Source organism: Nerophis ophidion, linkage group LG16 (assembly GCF_033978795.1).
Source record: "Nerophis ophidion isolate RoL-2023_Sa linkage group LG16, RoL_Noph_v1.0, whole genome shotgun sequence".
In the NCBI taxonomy this organism is placed as follows: domain Eukaryota; kingdom Metazoa; phylum Chordata; class Actinopteri; order Syngnathiformes; family Syngnathidae; genus Nerophis; species Nerophis ophidion.
In genome coordinates, this window is record NC_084626.1 from 36,606,632 (window position 1) to 36,631,084 (window position 24,453).

Sequence of the window (24,453 nt, forward strand, 5' to 3'; positions counted from 1 at the left end):
CGCTAATAAAAAAGCCTTGCCTGTACCGGAAGTAGCAGGCGATGTGCACATAACGTCACGGGTTGTAGGGCTCCTCACATCCTCAAATTGTTTATAATCATGGCCACCAGCAGCAAGAGCGATTCGGGCCGAGAAAGCGACGATTTCCTCATTAATTTGAGTGAGGATGAAAGATTCGTGGATGAGGAAAGTTAGAGTGAAGCACTAGGGGGAAAACAAGTTTTAAAAAAAAGGTGACGGCAGTGGGAGCGATTCAGATGTTATTAGACACATTTACTAGGATAATTCTGGAAAATCCCTTATCTGCTTATTGTGTTATTAGTGTTTTGGTGAGATTAAATAGTCATACCTGAAAGTCGGAGGGGTGTGGTGATCAAGAAGAACACGGAGTCGGAGTATAATTACAACACTTTATGTACATATTTATATACATATTTACATAATATTTAAATATTTATATAATATGTAACTACAAGCTCCATTCACAGACAAGAGTCCCATTGCTTTTATGAGCGGTCGAGCGAGTCAAAATCCGAAGAAAAAAAAACATTTTATTTTTTATTTATTTTATTTATTTATTTTTATTTTTATTTTTTTAATTTGTGGCGGGCGTACTTCTTTCGTGGCGGGCCGCCACAAATAAATGAATGTGTGGGAAATCCCGGACATGCAAATAGATAGGACTAGAGGAGAAAGGGAAAAAGGGACGAGGAAAGAATGGTGGAAAATTGAGTGCTCGTAAAAGAGCATTTAAAGAAAATGAAGGAAGGGAAAACTTGATGGAGAAGCACAAGATTATATTGGCATTTCAATATAACAGACATGAATGAGGTTAGCTTTATGACAACAGTTGAGGATTTAAAGAAAGACATTGGAGAAGTGGAAATGGCAAAACTGCGAAGGCAAGGAAAGTCTATTGATAAAATGCAAAAATAGAGAGCAAATGAACACAGTAATGACATTTTCAAAAGTTGTGTAATAAGATCCATCCATCTTCTTCCGCTTATCCGAGGTTGGGTTGCGGGGGCAGCAGCCTAAGCAGGGAAGCCCAGACTTTCCTCTCCCCAGCCACTTCGTCCAGCTCTTCCCGGGGGATCCCGAGGCGTTCCCAGGCCAACCGGGAGACATTGTCTTCCCAACATGTCCTGGGTCTTCCCCGTGGCCTCCTACCGGTTGGACATGCCCTAAATAACCTCCCTGGGGGGGCGTTCGGGTGGCATCCTGTGTAATAAGATAGTACAAGAAAAAATAGACGGAGGGACAATCGTGACAAATATCAAGAGGAGATAACCTTGAAGATTCCCAACATTAATTGAAATGTGTTATATATCATATACAAATATATCAGTATATATTATATACTGTATATATTAGGGGTGTAACGGTACGCGTATTTGTATTGAACCGTTTCGGTACAGGGGTTCCGGTTCGGTGCGGAGGAGTACCGAACGAGTTCCACACGAACATATGAAGTAGCCGCCTATGCTAAAGTCTTAATAAGCTGCTCCGCTCCGTGCGTATTCAGAGCACATGTCGTCAGCGCTTCAGTGTCGATGTCGATCAGATAGGTCTTTAGCAGGGGATCAACGCACTCTCCCCAAATTATATTCCACGTCAACTACTTTCTAAACATCACTATGAGCCTGTTGACCTTCTAGAAACAAACTGCAGCTCAGCTCACTCGCAGTTCTGGCTTGATCTTTTAGCGTAACGTTAACTCATTTTGCGGTGTGCGTGTGTGTGTGTGTGTGTGTTAGGGACAGTGTTGATTGAGGTGTGTTGAAGCAGCAAAAAAGGACATTATGTTAAATGAAGAGTTTCTGTCTCTGATAATGTATAAAATAATTTAAGTGCATCATAAAGCCTACATGAACTCCATGGTGTTCAGGGATGAATTTTCAGCTTTAGTTACATTAATCATTAGTAATGTAGCAGCCTACCTTTGAATGGCAGGGTCCATGCTATCACATGTTGATAAAAATATAACATTTACATAATAAAAATCAACTACAGGCTTCCCCAATGCTGTAATAAATTAAGCATGATGAGTTGACTTGAATCTGTTTAATGTTGCACTTTTTATATGTAGAAGAAAAGTTGTCATTTTATTTAATCAAAGCAACAACTTGAGGCAGTTTAATGTGGATTAACGTGGGCAGAATTATTATAGTGTTGCCAATGTTAAAAGGATCAAGCCATTGTTTACAAATTTGGTAAATAAATAACCCAAAAATGTATATTTAGTTGTTTTCTTACTGTACCGAAAATTAACCGAACCGTGACCTCTAAACTGAGGTACGTACCGAACCGAAATTTTTGTGTACCGTTACACCCCTAGTATATATACGATATAGATATTACATTTTTTATTTTATTTTTATTTTGTCGAAGCTGAAATGTCACGGACGCGTTAAGAGATTTGACTGTCGTGCACTTAAAGCGAACCCGTGTTCGTTTTGTAGATGACGGCAAATTGTTCCAGGGCAGCGGTGTCGGGGACGTCTTCGGACCACGCTGCTTCGCAGGAGACGTCATGGGCTGCGGGATCATGTTTCCGCGTGACTATAGCCACGGCGCCGTAGGTGAGTCCGCTAACACGCCATCAACTCAAAAAAATCCCGCAATTGTCACGCCCTCACCGACAACTTTTAGATGACGACTGGGACCTGGAGGTGTTTCCGCGGCCCAGCGAAGTCCAGAACGACTTGTACGCGGGCGACGATGACGGCGAGGCCGAAGACCTGGATGGGGAGACGGTCACGGTGAGGCGCTGCCAAAATGCACACAGACAGGAAGTCCTCCCAAGCTACCCCAACTCATGACTATGCTGTCTCTCTGCTGCCCTCTTGTGGCCGAGCAGGTGTTCTTCACCCGGAACGGGAAGGTGGTGGGCCGCAGGAAGGTGGCCTTACCCGCAGGAGGCTTCTACCCCACCATCGGCATGATGAGCACTGGGGAGAAAGTCCGAGTGGAGCTGCACCCTCTGAGTGGATGAAGGCGGGACTCAACTTTACCTCATCATGAACAAGCTGCTGCAAGTTTGTACGTTTTACACTAAAAGGACGCCAATTATGTCGGGCCGTCACCTGCCATCCTTTAAGCTGAGCAGAAAGCCTGTTAATTTTGTGTGGGATTGTGTACATTGTGCACATGACTGCTGAAATACTGACATCTAGTGGTCAGAGTGCAGTAGTGCAGTCATGGTGGCGTTTAGATCCACCATCATTGTTGTCCTTGGAAAATAAGAATTTGGGTCAATTTTGAAGGCATAGTCAAGAATATAAAAACATTTATTTTGAATTTTAGTCTTTATGGGAAAATACACTTGGTGTTCTAGAACGAAAAGGGAGTAAATCATTTTAATAGGAATTTGTGACCAAAAAAACCCAACAAAGCCATAAAAACATTTTCTGCTCTCAGGTATATTTAATATATTAGAGATGACTTATTCATTTAAGTCACTTTGCTTATTTAGTTTCTTGGCTTTGGTACGGAACCAATAGTTTAATATATTCATTTATTTTTTGTTCTCATCCAATTATAAGATTCGGCAACAGTTCCTCACGGAAAGACGGTCGTGGGTTTAAACGCCACACTTTTGTCGTCTCCTACGGTTTGAAAACCTGCACGCCGGCTTCCCCGAACACCGAACTGACTGCAGATGAGAGCGCTTGTCTAGCACTATGCTGGGATAGGCTCCAGCTACAAACTGCTAGTGCGCCACTTGTTTTTATTAGCTTTCTGCAAATTAGAAAAAATGCGATGAATGAATGCAATATAGGAGTATAAAGTGTAATCAAGGGGCAGCACGGTGGAAGAGGGGTTAGTGCGTCTGCCGAACAATACGAAGGTCCTGAGTAGTCCTGGGTTCAATCCCGGGCTCAGGATCTTTCTGTGTGGAGTTTGCATGTTCTCCCCCATGACTGCGTGGGTTCAAAGACATGCACCTGGGGATAGGTTGATTAGCAACACTAAATTGGCCCTAGTGTGTGAGTGTGATTGTTGTCTATCAGTGTTAGCCCTGTGATGAGGCGGCGACTTGTCCAGGGTGTACACCGCCTTCTGCCCGACTGTAGCTTGAGATAGGCACCAGCGCCTCCCGTGTCCCCAAAAAGGGAATAAGCGGTAGAAAATGGAGGGATGGAAGTGTAATCAAGTGTGGACTGCTTGAATGTATGGATCATCATGGTCATCATAAGTGCAAGCGAGCTTGTAAATTATTTCCCAGCAGCTCACTTTAGTTGTGCTTAAGCTGTGTACTGTGCCGATCTTTGACCCCAATGACCAAAGTGCCTTCATGTTTACTGTAATGTGTTTGTCACACTGCTGTATATAGAAGTGTCTATTCTGCACATTTTCAATTCACGTGTGACGGCTTTAAAGTCCTCCTCAGGCGTCTCGTCTATTTTGTCTGCTGCTTACATGCCAAGATTAGTAGGACATATTTGTACACACAATAAAGGTACATGCATGTTTTTTTGTGTAAACTGTTTTTTTTTTTTATCTTGTAGATGCCTCAGCTGTGTGTGTGCACTGCATACTGTGTTGGTGTTTCATTATGGCACCATATACTGGATTAAATTTTAAAAAAGTCTGCATTTGACATGCAACTAAAATTGTTTTAATATCTGCCGAAAGGAATATGAAAGGTGCAAAACTCTGGTCAATTAGCCAATGAACATTTACCGTATTTTTCTGACTATAAGTCGCAGTTTTTTTCATAGTGGGGGTGCGACTTATACTCAGGAGCGACTTTTGTGTGAAATTATTAACAAATTACCGTAAAATATCTAATAACATTATTTAGCTCATTCACGTAAGAGACTAGACGTATAAGATTTCATTGGATTTAGCAATTAGGAGTGACAGATTGTTTGGTAAACGTGTAGCATGTTCTATATGTTATTTGAATGACTCTTACCATAATATGTTACGTTAACATGCCAGGCACCTTCTCAGTTGGTTATTTATGCCTCATATAACGTACACTTATTCAGCCTGTTGTTCACTATTCTTTATTTATTTTAAATTACCTTTCAAATGTCTATTCTTGGTGTTGGGTTTTATCTAATAAATTTCCCCCAAAAATGCGACTTATACTCCAGTGCGACTTATGTTTTTTTCCTTCTTTATTATGCATTTTCGGCAAGTGCGACTTATACTCCAGAGCGACTTATACTTATACCTTATTTGGCCCTATAAGATCAAAATGATCTTGCATTTTGGAATTTTCCTTTTTTTTTTTTTTTAGCTCCATTTAGATTAATGATGGCGACAAAAACCGGCACACAAAGGTGTAACACCACTCCGACTTTTTCCTGTAACAATTGTCAACCGGACAAAAGCGGCGCCTAGCATTAACAGCACCTTTTTCTTAAAACCATTAGGGATCCCCCGAATGTGAATGTTTTTTTACGTTAGGCGCTTAAATGTGTAAAAAACTTAAGTCTATCCATTGATGTAATTTAAATGTTTTTAATTCAATGTTCTATGCACTTTTTGTCAAATAAAACTCATTAATGGCAAAACCAGAAACTATACAGTATCTTCCCGCATTGAATCCAATATTTGATGTCAAGGAATTGGAGTCTTAAATAGGTCAATAATTACTAAAACAAATCAAACAGGCCCCACTCGTGAAAGTGGTGTCATATATAATTGTTTTCACTTTAAACACTTAAAAATCCAGATTAAATTTCAGATCGACCTGTTTAGGTTTTATAATTGTATGTTTTATGACCTTTTTGGCATCATTGCTTCCGCATCGTTTGACTCATCACTAGTAGTTTCTATACAATCCATTTTCTCTCAGGCACTCACCAAGGCAGACACTTTTCCTTCCCCTCTGCCTGGTCTCTCCTGCTCGCTTCTTTGTCTTGTCTTATATGTGCTTAAATTTTGGACTTGCTTTTATCTTGTCCTCTTCAACATTTTTCCTACCTTTTTTATGGGTTTTCGCCTCAATCAGTGTCTGTTCTAGGCGGGGTTTATACTTAAAATGTAATTTCCTTGTACGTTTTAAGTGCAATGGCAAAGTTCCATCCATCCATCCTTCATTTTAAATTAACAAACAACGAGGCACGAAATTGTCTTTTAACAATTGTACATTTATTGTGCTTTGCCCACTTTAACAAAAAAAAAGGTACTACTGGACTGTGATTTAAAAACGATAAAAGAAAATATTCATCAGTGGCAACTTTTTACATACAAAAACATTTGGGGGGAATTTATACAGAAGAGCGAACATTCAAAAGTGAGTAAATAAATGAGTTAATCAGGATTAGTGTGGCAGAACATTGGTATGTGAGCAATAAGTTGGCAACATTTTTGTCCATTCACTTGTCATTGGGAATGTCAAAAGGGGAGCTTCACTTCTTTTGGAACATTCACAAGCTCTATGTTGGATTAGCACATCTTTATTTTAATTTGTAATTTTTTGGGGGTTTGCAAAAGTCAGCTAATGGAGTCAGTGGGAGTCGCTGTAAACCAGCAAGAAAACCTTCAACATTTGATATACAATGGGGCAAAAAAGTATTTAGTCAGCCACCGATTGTGCAAGTTCTCCCACTTAAAATGATGACAGAGGTCTGTAATTTTCATCACAGGTACACTTCAACTGTGAGAGACAGAAAGTGAAAAAAAAATCCAGGAATTCACATTGTAGGAATTTTTAAAAATGTATTTGTAAATTATGGTGGAAAATAAGTATTTGGTCAACCATTCAAAGCTCTCACTGATGGAAGGAGGTTTTGGCTCAAAATCTCACGATACATGGCCCCATTCATTCTTTCCTTAACACAGATCAATCGTCCTGTCCCCTTAGCAGAAAAACACCCCAAAGCATGATGTTTCCACCCCCATGCTTCACAGTAGGTATGGTGTTCTTGGGATGCAACTCAGTATTCTTCTTCCTCCAAACATGACGAGTTTAGTTCATACAAAAAAGTTCTATTTTGGTTTCATCTGACCACATGACATTCTCCCAATCCTCTGCTGTATCATCCATGTATCCATTTTGGTATAAACTCAACTTATCGTGTTCGGAGGAAGAAGAATACTGAGTTGCATCCCAAGAACCCCATACCTACTGTGAAGCATGGGGGTGGAAACATCATTCTTTGGGGCTGTTTTTCTGCTAAGGGGACAGGACGATTGATCCGTGTTAAGGAAAGAATGAATGAGGCCATGTATCGTGAGATTTTGAGCCAAAACCTCCTTCCATCAATGAGAGCTTTGAATGGTTGACCAAATACTTATTTTCCACCATAATTTACAAATAAATTCTTTAAAATTCCTACAATGTGAATTCCTGGATTTTTTTTCACTTTCTGTCTCTCACAGTTGAAGTGTACCTCCGTCATCATTTTAAGTGGGAGAACTTGCACAATCGGTGGCTGACTAAATACTTTTTTGCCCCACTGTACTTGCTGTAAGTATATATGTAATACAACAGGCACATTCATATTATTTACGTAACTTCACAGACGACTTCAACGTTCACTTTTCCCTTCAACAATGACAACTCATCCAGACTTCATGATTGTCAACCATCACTTTCAGACAAATGATACAGAACCTTCTATCATTGGGCCTGAGTATAAGGAGGATGAGCTACAAGTTTTAAAGCTGAGTAATAAGCAGATGTAGCTTAAGCAAGCGCTAAACAAAAAGTACAAACAACATAATTAAAAAAAACATTTACTGTACCATGTCTGCTCTCACTTAGATGCCGAGTGATGGGATGTTAACATCAATTAAATCAAAATCCTCACAAAGAGTAAAAAAAAAAAAATAGTATTTCCCGCCATTTCCGGCTCTAAATTGAATGTCACAGTTGACCAACTTCTCGGTTTATGAACACGAACTATCCAGGTGAGATGCATGATTTATAATCTACAATTCACTTTCACCAGCTCAGTACCTCAAGACTGTAGCTGCGTAAGCTCGTTAGCGCTCTGTGATAATGGTGTGGCCAATTGTCCGTGTTAGCACTTAAAACAAAAACAAATGTCTAACAGTTCATATTCAGGTCACGGTGTGGAATGGGAGTATTGTTGGATGATTCTGAATTTTTTTCTGGAGGGCTATAAGAGCCTAATAGAATACCTCTACTTGTTGCATTGTTAGCCAACTTGTACTTGCCGACTTAGGAAAATGCAGGAGGACACATAAGGAGTGTGAATGACAGGCAATGTTCCAAAAAAGTAGAATTCCCCTTTAAGGTTTAACATTTTTGTACACCTGAGAAAGTCCCAATCTGAAGAATGTTTGCAGCGTAGGAATGTAATCAGTTCAACCAAAAAAGTAAGAAAGTAATAATATTGCAACATCACCACAAGATGCTGGTCTTATTCAGACTCCTCCTCCTCGTCATCGTCGTAGTGACGGTTCCTTTTGATGAAGTCCTCCACAGTCAGCTCGTCGCCGTCGCTCTCCTGCTTGTCCTCCTCCCAAAAGCCGACGTCCTGCGAGGCGCGGTTCTGTTTGGGCAGCGTGGGCGGCGAGGGGGAAGCAGAGGCGTCAGGAGAGATGCTCTTCAGTGAGCCGTCAGCAGGCGGACTTTCTTCCTGCGCGTGCTGGCGTTCTTCCTGCCGGGGTTCCGCCTCCTCCGCGCTGCTTTGAAAGGCGCCTGCTGCTTCCTCGGCAGCCTTGCCCTCCTCTTCTGCCTTCCTTTGCAGCTCCACTTTCTCTCTGGATCTTTCCTCCAATGATGTTCTCCATTCCAGCAGGGCTTTGAGAGGGCGCCGCGGTTCCCTGGGACTCAGGTTGGTTTCTGGGCCGGGCATGGCGACCATGGTGAAGGGTCGAATGCGCTCCTTTAGGGAAGAGCTCCTCCTCAGGCTCTTCAGCTCAGCACGCTCGGCGCTTTGCGACGACGCTGCTGCTGATGAAGATGATGGCGAATCGTCCTCTGGAGGCCACTTGGCTCTCCAAGTTCGCCCGGAAGCGACCCCCTCGGCGGACGGGCTGCGTATTCCCGTGCCAGAGTGAGCCTCGCCAGCTGGGGGTGGCCACGCGATCCTCAACCTGCGGGTCTCGGCCGGCTTCTCCGCAGCGCTGGCGAGTGTTTGCATCCTTGTCTCCATGTGAGCGGTGATATCGGTGACTTTGACCGGCGCCGGGGCTTCCACGGAGGGTGTCCGCGGCCCGTCTGACAGACTCTCTACTGACGGCCTCCTCGCCGGCACAGCTTGTTCTTTGGGCTTTGCCGCCGCCTCCTCCTCTTCGTCTTCATCGCCATCTTTGCGAGGCTTCCACAGCTCCTTGTGAGGCCGATGGCCGAAGCCCTCGTCGTAGTTTCCCTTGGCTTTGAAGAGCTGGCTGAAATGGGGCTTGCAGTACACGTTGCCGTGAAGGGAGGCAAAGTTGCCCAGGCTGAAAACGAGAGATTGAAACTTTTATTAGTAGATTGCACGGTTCAGTACATATTCCGTACAATTGACCACTACATGGTAACACCCCAGTAAGTTTTTCCACTCGTTTTAAGTCGGTCCACGTTAATCAATTCATGGTAAAGTGAAGCCCACAACCCAGCAACCCATCAGTCAGCTGTGGACGTGGAAGCTTTAAAGGCCTACTGAAATGAGATTTTCTTATTTAAACGGGGATAGCAGGTCCATTCTCTGTGTCATACTTGATCATTTCGCGATATTGCCATATCGACGATAAAGTTTGCAACTTTTGGTGCTGATAAAAAAGCTTTGCCTTTACTGGAAGACGCAGACGATGACGTCACAAGGGTGAGGGCTCCTCACGTCCTCATATTGTTTATAATGGGAGCCTCCAGCAGCAAGAGATATTCAGACCAAGAAAGCGCAAATTTCCCCATTAATTTGAGTGAGGATGAAAGATTTGTGGATGATGATATTGATAGCAAAGGACTAGAAGAAAAAAAAAGGCGAATGCATTGGGACGGATTCAGATGTTTTTAGACACATTTACCGGTATATTTCTGGGAAATCCCTTATATTTCTATTGTGTTGCTAGTGTTTTAGTGAATTAATAGTACCTGATAGTCGGAGGGGTGTGTCCACGGGTGTCTTGAGGCCAGTGTCTGAGGGAAGTCGACGGCAGATACAAGGACAGCGCAAGCTCAGCTGATCTCCGGTAAGAGGCGACTTTTTAACACGATTTTCTCACCGAAACCTGCCGGTTGACAAGTGGTCGGGAACCATGTTCGCTTGACCGCTCTGATCCATAGTAAAGCTTCACCTCTGGGAATTTTAAACAAGGAATCATCGTGTTTGTGTGGCTAAAGGCAAAAGCTTCCCAACTCAATCTTTCTACTTTGACTTCTCCATTATTAATTGAACAAATTGCAAAAGATTCAGCAACACAGATGTCCAAAATACTGTTTAGCCGCAAATAGTGCTGCGCTAATATTTCCTGACAGTCCGTGACGTCACATGCACGCGTCATCATTCCGCCACGTTTTCAACAAGAAACTCCGCGGGAAATTTAAAATTGCAATTTAGTAAACTAAAAATGCCGTATTGGCATGTGTTGCAATGTTAATATTTCATCATTGATATATAAACTATCAGACTGCGTGGTCTGTAGTAGTGGGTTTCAGTAGGCCTTTAAGACTTCAGAGGTGAACGTTTCCTGAAATTTTGCCTGAATTCCACATTTTACACTCAGCGGTATTAGACCTTAGCAGGTTGACTGTTTTTATACGAGCTGGTGAGATGTTGTATATTCAAAGCTCACTGTAGGCCTAAATGCAGTTAAATTTAATTTACATTTTATGGAAGGTGCTTTAGGCTTCACGGTGGCGGAGGGGTTAGTGCGTCTGCCTCACAATACGAAGGTTCTGCAGTCCTGGGTTCAAATCCAGGCTCGGGATCTTTCTGTGTGGAGTTTGCATGTTCTCCCCGTGAATGCGTGGGTTCCCTCCGGGTACTCTGGCTTCCTCCCACTTCCAAAGACATGCACCTGGGGATAGGTTGATTGGCAACACTAAATTGGCCCTAGTGTGTGAGTGTGAATGTTGTCTGTCCATCTGTGTTGGCCCTGCGATGAGCTAGCGTCTTGTCCAGAGTGTACACCGCCTTCCGCCCGATTGTAGCTAAGATAGGCTCCAGCGCCCCCCGCGACCCCAAAAAAAGGGAATAAGCGGTAGAAAATGGATGGATGGAAGGTGCTTTATGGGAGAGGGGTTAGTGTGTCTGCCTCACAATACGAAGGTCCTGAATAGTCCTGGGTTCAATCCCTGGCTCGGGATCTTTCCGTGTGGAGTTTGCATGTTCTCCCTGTGAATGCTTGGGTTCCCCCTCCGGGTACTCCGGCTTCCTCCCACTTCCAAAGACATGCACCTGGGGATAGGTTGATTGGCAACACTAAATTGGCCCTAGTGTGTGAATGTGAGTGTGAATGTTGTCTTGTCTATCTGTGTTGGCCCTGCGATGAGGTGGAGACTTGTCCAGGGTGTACTCCGCCTGCCGCCCAATTCTAGCTGAGATAGGCACCAGTGACCCCAAAGGGAATAAGCGGTAGAAAATGAATGGATGGAAGGTGCTTTATGTTTATTCAGCCAAAAGGGGACTATTTACTTTCTTTAAATAATACGAAAATGTATATATTGCATGCTTAGAATAATTAGAAGGTACACTTTATTTGTAATTATTACATTTGTCTGAATAATTTGATTTTTATACTGCTTTAATACAGTGAAGATTACATAACTGTTTAATTGCATATATGGCTGAAGGATCTGTGTGGCGATATGGTTTGGACACAAAGTATTATGGCTAAGTGTAGTCAGGTATGGTGGAATCGAGCCACACAGTGTTTTGACCTTATTCTTACTTTTTCTAACTCTTTCTTACTGTAACAAACTCGCTATATTTTGCCTTTCATTTTATCCCACATCGTTGTTGTTTCACAATTTTGAAGGATTAAGTTGACAAGTAAACCATACAAAACGAAGAGGAGCGTCTGGAGTTATGTTTGTTGTTGCCGCAGCAAGCGGGAGCAGGAGAAAGTAGGAGCGTCAAGCTAAGGCTTCATTAGGAAACTACACTCACTGAACCATAGACCTTCGGTGTATGTTGAGGTTTTGCATGACTTCTTTCGTGTTGGTGGCTAAAAATCCGCCATGTTGTGTAAGGTGGATTATTTAGTTTTTCTTTAGCAATCATGCTAACCTAGTATGATGCTGCTGTGTAATGTCAGCAGTTAGCTCACATAACTATAATATACTAGTGTTTCTCGGGGATTGTAACACTTCTGAACTGTACGACCTCAGTGGTCTTTGACATTAATGGGTCCGACTAAAACAGGCTTTTCTGCGCATCTTAAAACACAGCCTCGGAGCCCGTCAGTCAGCTACAGATGTTGGAGCTGTAAGTTGACTATTTTGTTTTTCTTTAGTGAACTTCGAATGATGTTGCTGTTCAAATAGGAGTTTAATGTTAGCATTGTTAGTTCACATAGCTATGCTAGTGTTGCTAACGTTTGTGTCCTCCTTAATGTTACATTGTTGTGAGTAACATCGGATATGTTGCATGATTAAAAAAAGTCTGCGGGCTATAGAGGGTTTTCCGTTCGGGCTCCAGTACTCTGGAATGCCCTCCCGGTAACAGTTTGAGATGCCACCTCAGTAGAAGCATTTAAGTCTCACCTTAAAACTCATTTGTATACTCTAGCCTTTAAATAGACTCCCTTTTTAGACCAGTTGATCTGCCGTTTCTTTTCTTTTTCTCCTCTGTCCCACTCTCCCTTGTGGAGGGGGTCCGGTCCGGTGGCCATGGATGAAGTACTGGCTGTCCTGAGTCGGGACCCAGGATGGACCGTTCGTCCAGAGTCAGGACCCAGGATGGACCGCTCGCCTGTGTATCGGCTGGGACATCTCTGCGCTGCTGATCCGCCTCCGCTTGGGATGGTTTCCTTCTGGCTCCACTGTGGACGGGACTCTCTCTGCTGTGTTGGATCCACTTTGGACTGGACTCTCACGGTTGTGTTGGATCCACAGTATCATGTTAGACCGCTCGACATCCATTGCTTTCGGTTCCCCTACAGTGGGGGGGTTGCGCTCATATGCGGTCCTCTCCAAGGTTTCTCATTGTCATCATTGTCACCGACGTCCCATTGGGGTGAGTTTTCCTTGCCCTTATGTGGGCCCTACCGAGGATGTCGTTGTGGTTTGTGCAGCCCTTTGAGACACTAGTGATATAGGGCTGTAGAAATAATCATTGATTGATTGACGATTTTTGGATCCCTTTAATTTAGGCAGCTAGGGACTGCAGATGGAAATTAGCTATTTAGCTATAATCTGGTACAGCACATATCTGTCTTTGAGAGGAATGTTCCTGTGCATTGTCCCTTCAAATAAAGCCTAAACCAAACTAACGTGCAGAGGTACGTGTAGACCACAGTTCATTAGCATTGAAGCTACAAAGCGCCGTGTGGTGCTTTTAAACAATCTTAAGTTGCAGCGCTAAGGCTACATTTTGGCCAATTCATGTTGAACACACTACTGTGGAACCTCTCTGAGAAAATGAAGTTAACATTGGACTTCGAATGCAATGATTTGCTGCTGTGTGTGGTAAGAACGAAGGAGCAACCTGAGTTTTGTGCTGCAGTGAACACAGCGGAAGCAGCTTTTGTGGTAGACGTGTTGGAGGGCCGCCAGCCTCTCCAGAGGGTACACGGTCTTTTGGCAAACGACGCATGTCTCCTTGACCGGTGGGCAGAACTTCTAAACACACAAGATGGCGACGCACTCGGTCAACAAACACAGCTGCAAACGCAAGTGTGGGTTCAGACGTGATGGATGTGCTGCCGGACTCACCCTGGTTACTTTGGGGAGGTCATTGCTGCTGCTCCCTGAAACACACAACTTGTGTTACACCTTGAGGCTCCATGTGGTACATAATGTGTGCGATGACTTCAACAGCTGCTACCAAGAGGTAAGAACTGTTGGTATTGCATGATAAGGCCTCATTGGAGCATTCACACAATGAGGCTTTCAACACCAAAATCCATCTATTTATTCAACTTGTTCTTCTTCTTCTTCTCCAGATTTTGGAGCACTCAACCTTCCACATTTTTCACCGAATTTAAACCCGTTCCAAATTCCAACAGTTCAGCCTATTCGGGAATCGCGCGCTTTCCCTTGACAAATTCCCAGATTTCCCGGAATTATCAGGTTTTCCGGGACATTTTTCTCATTCAAAATGAATTGGCCATTTTTCTAACTTTCACCATTTCCACATTTTTCAGCCTATACAAACCATTCCACATTCAACACATTCCACCATCTTGGAAATTCAAACTACTCTTTCTCTAAGTTTAAAAAAAATTCCAGGATTTTCCCAAATTCCTGGTTTTCAAAGCCTTATTTCGGCCTTTTTTTCTGGCGACTACTCTTCCCACATTTCTCAATCCATTTCAACCGTTCAACCGTCAAAACATTACTCTTAATTAAGACAAAAAACAAAGTTGTTTATTTTACAGGAAAAATTACCGAAATTCCAGGAATTCCCTAGTATAATTTCTCAATTCAAAATGTTACTACTTCAAAATTTCTCGACACATTTGAAAAATTCCAACACCAACCCTTTCAACTCACTCAGACCATTCAAGTTTTTTACCATTTTCCCCAAAAATTCCCGCTTTTCAAGAAATTCCCAAATTTTTTGGAATTGATTTAAATTCCAATTTAAATCAATGGGACATTCTTCAAAGATCTCCCACAATTTTTATCTGATTCAAACAGTTCCAATTTCAAAATATTCAGCCTGTTCTAAATTGTGTGCTCTACTTCAACAATTCTAAAAAAAAAAATCCAGGATTTCAGTTCAACGTCAGCATTGGAGCATTCACACGCAATTCCTTTAGGAATTGCCTCATCTAGTTAATATTGTTGGGTGTCTGGAAATAATGAATTAGATTTTCATTTCTTCATGTGGGAAAAAAAAAAGTTTATTTACGATTCAGGGATTACTATTTCAAACATAAGGTGCCACTTTATGACGTGCGTGAACTGAACTACATGACAAAGAAAAACATTAGGTAGCGTACAGCCAGCCAAGGACTCACCATTGCACTCAGGTAAACCTTTGACTTTCCGGATTGCGGGTATAGATATTTTGGAGGGAAGCACATCTGTGGAGACAGACTGGAGGACACACAGAAGCCCAGGAAGAAAAACAGAATGGCGTTACATTGTTGTCTAGTAGTTGATATTTGACAATGGAGGCAGACATCAGTCAATACGCAGATAAAGAATCGCGATAGTGCCTCCATTATTATGTAGGCATAACTTATCAATTATCCATATTAGTAGTGTGCAAGTATGATCTCACAAAAACTGAAAATACGTGCTTTTCACGTACGTTAACAATTTGCAGTGTACCTTTAAATCCATTTGGCAGCTATGAAAAGATTTGGCGCTACGTGTTGTAAATCCACTCCGGATTCATCAACGTAAAAGCCATGCGTTTCCTCGGTGATCAGTGTGTGGCATTACACCCGCTGTGAGAGGCAAGGTGTGGAAATGTGCAGAACAACACCACAATAATGCAGCCTAGCCTATGTCCAGCAAAACAATTATCAAATGATGTCAGCTTGCATCTAGGATCTCCGAGACAAGCAGTCCTGCAGTGCGTTTACTTGTGTGCTTATTTGGGGACATTAAGATGTTACTGGAGCTTTGCACAAGGTTGGTCATTTCTTGTATTTTAGTCAAGTCGACTACAAAAGGGAAACATGGTAGAGGCTACTAAAAGCTAACAGCTACACAACAGCTAAGCACAAAATAGCACATAAGCTAGACATACAAAATACCAGTCCATAATTGAACAATACTGCAGTCTAAAACAGATATTTGTCAATATAAACAAATTTAAAATCTTTATGGTTGAATATTTCTTACACACATAAATTCTAAGGCTGAAGCGTATTAATAAGTGTTAGAGCCATTTCGGAGATAATTACATATATATTTTATGTTTACATATCATGCTTTGTTTAAAGTAAATGGCGATCTGTCCAGGGTGTACCCCTCCTTCCGCCCGAATTCAGCTAAGATTGGCTCCAGCGATCCCAAAAGGGACAAGCGGTAGAAAATGGATGGATGGATAATTATACAGCTTTTTTTGACAGTAAATTCATGTAACTGAACTTTTTGCATTTGATTTATTTTCTTACATAAAGTTATGCTGACAATTTCATAGAAAAAAAGTTGTGTTTTAAAATCAGTGTAAAAATAACTCAGTGTATAAAAATTCAGTGTACAAAAATCACGGTATAAAAATTCACTGATTTAAACTTGACACTTTGTTAGCTGGTTCTGAGACAGGCACTATTGCTTCCGTCTTAAATTTACCAGAAGTGAGTCTTGCATTTTGAAGTAGCAAAGGTTTCGACATTGAATTTTTTTACACAGATTTATTTTTCACTGAATTGGTCCATCCATCCATCCATTTTTTTCACGCTTATTCCCTTTTGGGGTTGCAGGGGCCGCTGGTGCCTATCTACACTGAATTTATTTTCCATAAAATTTTCAGCATAATTTGATGTAAAAAAAAAAAAAAAAATCATCTCAAATTTCAGTGTCAAAAAAAGCTTCTGTAATAAAGACACAAATTAACCGCCATAACTTGATGCCGCAGCCAGTGGGTCGATGACGATGACTTCTGTTTTGTTTTATCAGCCGTTTTACTGCTGTGTTACAGGCACCGTTTGGAAACAATTAAGGTATGTAAATAAACATTTTACAAATTTTACTGTGTAAATATTTCATTTTACAACTTATATATCTGCGGCTTAGAGTACGGTGCAGCTAATATATGAAAAAATATGTTTTTCTTCACAAAATAGTGGGTGTGGCTTACATACTGGTCCATTTTCTACCGCTTATTCCTTTTTTGGGTCGCGGGGGGCACTGGCGCCTATCTCAGCTACAATCGTGCGGAAGGCGGGGTACACCCTGGATAAGTCGCCAACTCATCGCAGGGCCAACACAGATAGACAGACAACATTCACACACTAGGGCCAATTTAGTGTTTCCAATCAACCTATCCTCAGGTGCATGTCTGGTGCACTCTATAAATCCGGTATATATAGGCCACGCTTCTTTCTGTGCCACATTGTCGAAATGATATAGAATCTATTGATTAAAAAAAGCAAGAGGGCAATAACGTAACAAAGGTAAACGGAAATGTTGATAATAACAATAACAAAAACAATTGTCTTTAAATATAAAATTTTTTCCCAGCCTTCTTGAATTGGCCACAAAATGGTCAATGGACTTTAATTACGTGGTAACAGATTTGTGACGGATTAGTTTAAGTGCTTTAAATCGGTCAGTAATCATTTACAATTGCAGAATATACTGTAAAGCCCCAAATAGTTCATACTTTGACTTCAGGTTGCTTTTATTCAAGTTTTTTCATGATTAGGCGTCTCCCAAAAGATAAAATTTAGTACAGACCAAAAATTTGGACACACTTTCTCATTTCAATTAGGTTTTTTTTCATGACTATTTAGTGCTCAGCGGCCTCGTGGTTAGTTTCCGCCCAGAGATTGGATGGTTGTGAGTTCAAACCCCGGCCAAGTCATACCAAAGAATATAAAAATGTGACCCATTACCTCCCTGCTTGACACTCAGCATCAAAGGGTTGGAATTAAATCACCAAAAATTATTCCCGGACGCGGCCACCGCTGCTGCTCACTGCTTTCCTCACCTCCCAGTGGGTGATCAGGGGTGATGGGTCAAATGCAGAGAATAATTTGGCCACAGCTTGTGTGTGTGTGTGTGTGTGTGTGTGTGACAATCATGGGTACTTTAACTTTTTTACTATAATTTACATTGTACATTGTCACTGAAGGCATCAGAACTATGACACCTGTGAAGTGACTACCTCTTGAAGCTCATCGAGAGAATGCCAAGAGTGTGCAAAGCAGTAAACAGAGCAAAGGGTGGCTATTTTGAAGAAACTACAATATCAAACATGTTTTCAGTTACTTCACCTTTTTTTGTGTAAGTACATGTGTTCATTCATAGAACAAAAAAAGGTGAATTAACTGAAACACGTTTGATATTGTAGTTTCTTCAAAATAGCAACCCTTTGCTCTGATTACTGCTTTGCACACTCTTGGCATTCCCTCGATGAGCTTCAAGAGGTAGTCACTTCACAGGTGTCAGTTTTGATGCCTTCAGTGACAATCTACAAAGTAAATTGTCATAAAAATAAAAAAATCCCATTGAATGAGAAGGTGTGCCAAACTTTTGGCCTGTACTGTATATATAAAAATATCTTTGTGAAAAAACACTAATGTTAAAAATAAAATAAAATAATTTGCAAAACTTAAAGCATCCTGTGATTTTTTTTTTTTTTTTAGCTTTCATTGAAATTTGAAAAGTTAAGTTTGCCAGGGGTTATGAACAATTTTAAGCTTAACTGTGCACATGTACTTTATAAAATAAGAAAGGCAAAAATATCATTTTAATTACAGTTTCTATATTCAGACATGTGTCTTGAACTCACAGTTTTAGAGTTGCTTTGTTTGGAAACAGCAGCAGTGTATTTGGCCAGCTTCTCCCTCAGCGATGACTTCTCCAGCAGGCGGTCACACACTGATGGACCACAATTAGATGGATTCATTTTAGCCGTCAGCTCACATTAATGTTCAATAAATCTCACCAGAGGTTTGGTCCATATCTTCTGACGAGGCACTTTTTAGAATGGGTCTGCCAGCCTGGATGGAGGAAACATTGATGATTGTTTATACATCAATGAGGGTTGCACCAATGATGGTTGATGTTTATACACCACTTAGGGTAAAAGTTATACACTGATGAGGGTAAATACAGCAATAATGGTAGCTGTTTATAGAACAGCCTACTCCCTTAGCATCATTCAATCAGTGCATTTGTTTATGATCTTATCATTACCAACAGGCCCCTTCCACCAAATTATGCTGCCTTCCTGCCTTTCACCAGGACCATACAGTAAATGTCATGTTCCCATGGAGTTAAGGCACTGATTAGAGATTTAGTTAGAATGCTTTACATAGATATGATCCAGTGAGAGCACTGTTGGGAAAAACGTGGAGCCTAGTCTGAGATAACGCAACTCTGAAGGATGAAACAGCCTTAGGTCAGGAATGTTACTACATTCCTTTACTGGCCAAGGTGAGGACTCAAAAGGATTTTTTTTAAGCAGTGTGTCAGCAAGTGTCAAAGAATGGATACGCTGAATGAGAAGTAATATCTAAGCCATCAAGGAAAATGAAATACGTCTGCTCATATTGTGCATGAAACAGCTCAAATTAGCAACCGGTGTTAAGGACTAATTGACGGGTTGTGCTGAAAATGCTTAAGGACAATTAGTTGTTTTGTTTGTGTTCATGTTTTTTAACCAATCTTGCTAAAATTGTCAATGACAAATTGGGCTATGATTCGGCCAAACACCCTAAGATTAGTGGGTGTATTGTAAAATGCATTGAGCCGTGTGAGAAATTTCAAGTCAAACTTGGCAGTGCCGCCATGTGGTGTATTTGCTGGAAAAATAATAGCACAGGCAACACAGTAGCTGATTGTTGACAATTTCAAAAGCGTGCCACAGTTCAGGAGTAGAGTTGGCTACATTGTGACTGTATGTGTGATCAAAGGGAGGTTGAATTTGTGGCGCTCTGATCACGTTATTATGAATAGCAAAATATTACTTTCACCAAAAACTAGGGCAGAGTATGATTTTTTTTTTTTTTTTAGCTTAACTGCACTTCAATTTGTGACTGAACAAACTGCTAAACCGGTTTGCTGATTGACTAATAAGTTGTTTTCAAGCAATCAATTGCAATGTTTTCTTTGATAGTTACCTGCAAATATAAGACCGTTCATAGTTACACAGTAGATCCCGACTACTTGCCTTACAAGACCACCAACGAATGATAAAAAACACAAACAATGGAAAAAAATATAAAAAGCTAAAAACAGTTACTTTTTGGGGAAAAACATCTTAACTGTGACTAAAATGCATTTTATAATCAGCTTTATACATTAACAATTACAAGCAAACAGTGTACAGTATACAGGGGTACCTCGGAATACAAGTACCTCAATAAAGAGTTTTTTGGGATACAAGCTCTCTCTGGGATCATTTTTATGCTTTGAGCAAAAATCTATAGAGTTTTACTAGTATTAGCTGTTAGCTGAAAATGATAACTGTTTTTTTTCAATCATTGGATGCTAGAAAAGTGAGTGTGAGGGACAGTGCTGAGAAAAACTTCATATGCATTGACTTAAATAAATGATCAAAACATGACCCAGCATAGCTCTGCTAGTTTGCCACATACTGAAGCACAATGAGCAAGTAACACCTGTCAAGGATGTTAAAACAGTATGTAAATGGGGAACATTTATCCATGAAAATATGGAAAAGCAGCTCAAATGATACCAAAAACTTTCTGAATATTGTCCAAGGTAAATACTGTATATTATTATTCCATTATTACCTGAAACAACAGTAGTTATTTGTGTTACATTCTATTGTATTGTTTTTCATACAATTTTGAGGGATGCACAGTAATATTGGCGGACGATAATTTATCGACAGATAATGGCAAATATGACGTCACATCTATAATTACGATACCGAAAAAATTAACTGATAGAAATTAAGGCTTATTTTTGTGTTTGTCATTGGACTTTCCAACATCGTCGCACATTTGTGATGTCATAATACTGCACAAGTGGCCTGTTGTGTAGAGAAAAGCAACCACTGTCACTGGTGTGAGATTTTTTTGTCGACTTTCTTTACCGTGTCAGAAAAAGCCGCATGTGCCGCTAAGCCAAGACCTAGCGTCAGCGACCGCAGCAAATGTAAAGCCAGAGAACTGATGAAAACGCGTTTGATAAAAAGCAACAATTTGAGAGAAAATACCTTTGGGAAAAATCAAATTTGACAAAATGAGTTGTTTATGTTTAACATCATGGTTAATCTAGAGGCACAGACAACGGGACAAGCGGGGGGTAGGGGGTGTTGGTTGTAGTGGGGGTGTATAATGGAGCCCGGGAGAGTCAGGGATGCATGGGATTCTGGGTATTTGTTATGTTGCGTTTATGTGTTACAGTGCGGATGTTCTCCCGAAATGTGTTTGTCATTCTTGTTTGGTGTGGGTTCACAGTGTGGCGCATATTAGTAAGAGTGCTAAAGTTGTTTATATCACAACCCTCAGTGTAACCTGTATGGCTGTTGAACAACTATGCCTTGCAGTCGTACACTAAATGTGGCCGGCCGGCACTCAGATAGCATAGTATTTAAGCAGACACTACAACATGGTCAAGAGGATGCTTAAGGCATTGCCATCACGGCACTGCCTCAATATTATTGGCTGGGTGAAAATCTCAGAATGTTGTCCTGGGGAGATTTCTGGGGGAAGCAATGAAATTTGGAAAACCTCCCGGTAAAATGGGGGGCTGAGCCACATCAGAGTGATTCAAGAACCGCAGGTTGCCGACCCCTGATCTACAGAGATACAAAGAATTGCTATTGCAACATCCATTAGACACATGTAGAAGAGCGGGTTTTTTTCATTCAAAAATTTCAGGTTAATTTGTATACTTCGGAATCTCATGCCGGGGGCCGGATAAAGCCTGCGGGCCGTACGTTTGACACCCCTGTCTTAACATTTTACTGTTTTGGGAGGACCAAGCACTGATCAAAAAGTTATTTTATTTGAATGGGCAACACTGTTTCGTAACACAAGTTTTTCAAGGTAAGAGCTACGTTGAGGAAAAAATATGCTATATAACTATACATCCCGAACGACCACTTTGTAAACAAAATGTATTTACACATGTCTTGTCAAAGTGTCTTCCATCCATCCATGTTCTACCGCTTGTCCCGTTCGGGGTCGCTGGAGCCTATGCGGCGTACACCCTGGACAAGTCGCCACCTCATCGCAGGGCCAACACAGATAGACAACATTCACACTCAAATTCACACACTAGGGCCTATTTAGTGTTGCCAATCAACCTATCCCCAGGTACATGTTTTTGGCGATGGGAGGAAGCCGGAGTACCGGGAGGGAACCCTCGCAGTCACGGGGAGAACATGCAAACTCCACACAAAAAGATCCCGAGCCCGGGATTGAACCCAGGACGACTCAGGACCCTCGTATTGTCAGGCACATGCACTAACCCCCGTCAAAGAGTCTTACTGCTGCAAAATGATGAGTACATTTAAGTGACATAGCACCCTCTGCCAGATAGCGCCATCAAACCATTTTCATACAGGTTACCATTAAAAAAACAACTCATTTCTACACTTTAAAGAAGAAAAACTAAAATTGCGAATATGCAGGGATCAACTGTACTTTTGTTTGCTGATGTGTATGATTTCACAAGTGTCATTAATTGAAGATGTATGCAGAGAAATCACTAAACCAGATGTCACCTTTTCTGGGGGGTCCGCTGTCCTCTCAAACCTCATCTTCAGATTGTTTAATAGCAAACTTGGTTTTTCGCAATGAGCACGGGGACTAGCTGGAACCTGCTCTTCAAGCTCTTCTGGTGTCTTGAAGTTTGTCAGGTGATCTTTGTCCATCCCCCTCTCTTCGTCTTGTTCTTTTTTTCCGGCTCTTTGTAGAGCACCAGAGAGTGTAAAGGTCGTAGTGGTCGAACTTTGTGGCTCTTCCTGAGGAGGGTGGGGGTACACTAGGTTTTTTGGAGGAGGAGGAGGAGAAAGAGGGGGTGGTGGAGGAGGATGAGGGGGCTGCTCACTCCCAGGAGCTGCCCGGACTGGGATGTGTGGTGCGCCGTGAGATAGTATAGGTGAGGAGATGAATGGAGCCTTGTCTTGGGCACCAATGTTCCCAGCTTGTTCCCAGCGTTTCTTTAAAGCACTCAAGTTATTTGAGCGAAGGGAAGAGGCACTTTCAAAGCCCTGCAAGACAACGCAGAAATGTTTTAAAAGCCATTTTGCGAGAAAAATGTATACATTTTTTCTGCTATTCAACTGGTGTCCTGTGGGCCAAATCAGGCCTGGAATGAGACAAGGCCCAAAAAAAACTTGGAAGACTACATTTTTGCAGCAGATTTAAAAAAAAAAAAAAAAAACACTCAAGCACTGTCATATAGATTAGTGTTTACCAGAGGACCGCCAAAAAATGTCTGTTTCACAGCTGTGGTCTGTATGGGTCGCAGTGGTACTACATTGATCCACCACTGGGAACAGTAATGGTAATATCAAACAGAAAAAGTCTGGAGCTTAAAAGTTTCTAACGCCCCGAAATTATGACTCAAGTGGTGAAGCTGTATTTTCACTTGCACTTTTATGGAAATTTTATTTTTATTCCTATTAAATTTAGTTAGAATGTATTTATTTTTGCACTGTGTAAGTGCATGTAAAATAATTTCCCCCCATTTTAAAAGTTCCTTCTTTTGCAATATATTTGATTAGATATTTTTGGAATCAGACTGACGTAAGCCTAAATAATCTTTGTGATTAACAAATAGTTTTATATAATTTGACAAAGTGTATGCTGTAAACTGTAAGTAGGTTAGATATATGTTTTGAATACAATTAAAATCAAGAGTAAGATTACCAATTCAGTGTTCATATTTAAGTAGGCCTTGAACCCCTCTGCAGCAGAAAAGTTGGGCCTCAAGATCAAAAAGGTTAAGCATCCCTTATATAAATTATCTTTGACTAGCATTTTTTTCAGAAAGTCCCTGAAAACAGCAAATCATTCCTATAGACTGAGCTATTTTATTAGAATTTAGTAACTCTATAAAAATAAATATTCAAAAATCAAATATCCTGTGCATAGGACGCTGCTTCTTAAGAATATACAAAATAAGAATAACAGTTATAAGAGAAGTCCGGCCCCTCGGTCTTTAGCTTTCTGGAAAAATGGACCCTAAAACCATTTAGTTATATAGCCCTGGTCTACATGGATGATCTTGGTACCAAAGTAAAGATGAGATTTTGACTTTGATGAGACATATTTCACATACACTAGGTTTGCTACTGGATTAGAGTATAAACAAAGATGCTCATTTAGTGAGTTAGCACTGCAGTACTCAAGGAATGATACTTGTGCCGTTGGAATGACTAAATATTAGCTTTAAAAAGTATCTTTCATCAATCTTTTGTTTTATGAAATAATGTTTGACCATATGTTGATTTCACGCTGTTTATGAGTAATATTGATTAAGTGCTTGTGGTTTTGAAATTGGTACGTGATTAATTTAGTACGGTTTATGGCTACATTCACATTGCAGGTTGTGATGTCCAGTTTGTATTTTCTGTTAAATTCGATCTTTTTGTGTAGTCATTCACATTACAAAAAAATTGTTTATATATTGTATATAGTGCTTCTGCGCAACCAGATATTACACGTATGAAAATAAGGAAGGAGGCGGGCAAGAAATTTGGCTCTCGCAGTTTGCGGCGCATTTGCTACGATGTCTGTTTCGAGAAGCCTGTGAGTAGAGTTGGA

General features: G+C 41.1%; 2 protein-coding genes across 5 annotated transcripts in view; one reads left to right on the forward strand and one right to left on the reverse strand.

Annotated features, from left to right (window-relative positions):
- The window catches only part of LOC133535349 (SPRY domain-containing protein 3-like), a 50,938-nt gene extending 46,462 nt beyond the window's left edge, over positions 1–4,476 (forward strand). For all 3 annotated transcript variants that reach the window (XM_061875118.1, XM_061875117.1, XM_061875119.1), the window contains 3 exons: positions 2,463–2,582; positions 2,653–2,762; positions 2,861–4,476. In XM_061875118.1, the coding sequence (XP_061731102.1) occupies positions 2,463–2,582; positions 2,653–2,762; positions 2,861–2,995 (365 nt within the window). In that variant the 3' untranslated portion in view covers positions 2,996–4,476. The remainder of the gene's footprint in view (positions 1–2,462; positions 2,583–2,652; positions 2,763–2,860) is intronic.
- A 3,206-nt stretch (positions 4,477–7,682) lies between these two features.
- The window catches only part of LOC133535343 (LIM domain and actin-binding protein 1-like), a 37,520-nt gene continuing 20,749 nt past the window's right edge, over positions 7,683–24,453 (reverse strand). For both annotated transcript variants that reach the window (XM_061875066.1, XM_061875067.1), the window contains 7 exons: positions 22,407–22,895; positions 18,651–18,705; positions 18,495–18,583; positions 15,043–15,121; positions 13,793–13,827; positions 13,566–13,699; positions 7,683–9,375 (listed from right to left, as the gene is read on the reverse strand). In XM_061875066.1, the coding sequence (XP_061731050.1) occupies positions 8,349–9,375; positions 13,566–13,699; positions 13,793–13,827; positions 15,043–15,121; positions 18,495–18,583; positions 18,651–18,705; positions 22,407–22,895 (1,908 nt within the window). In that variant the 3' untranslated portion in view covers positions 7,683–8,348. The remainder of the gene's footprint in view (positions 9,376–13,565; positions 13,700–13,792; positions 13,828–15,042; positions 15,122–18,494; positions 18,584–18,650; positions 18,706–22,406; positions 22,896–24,453) is intronic.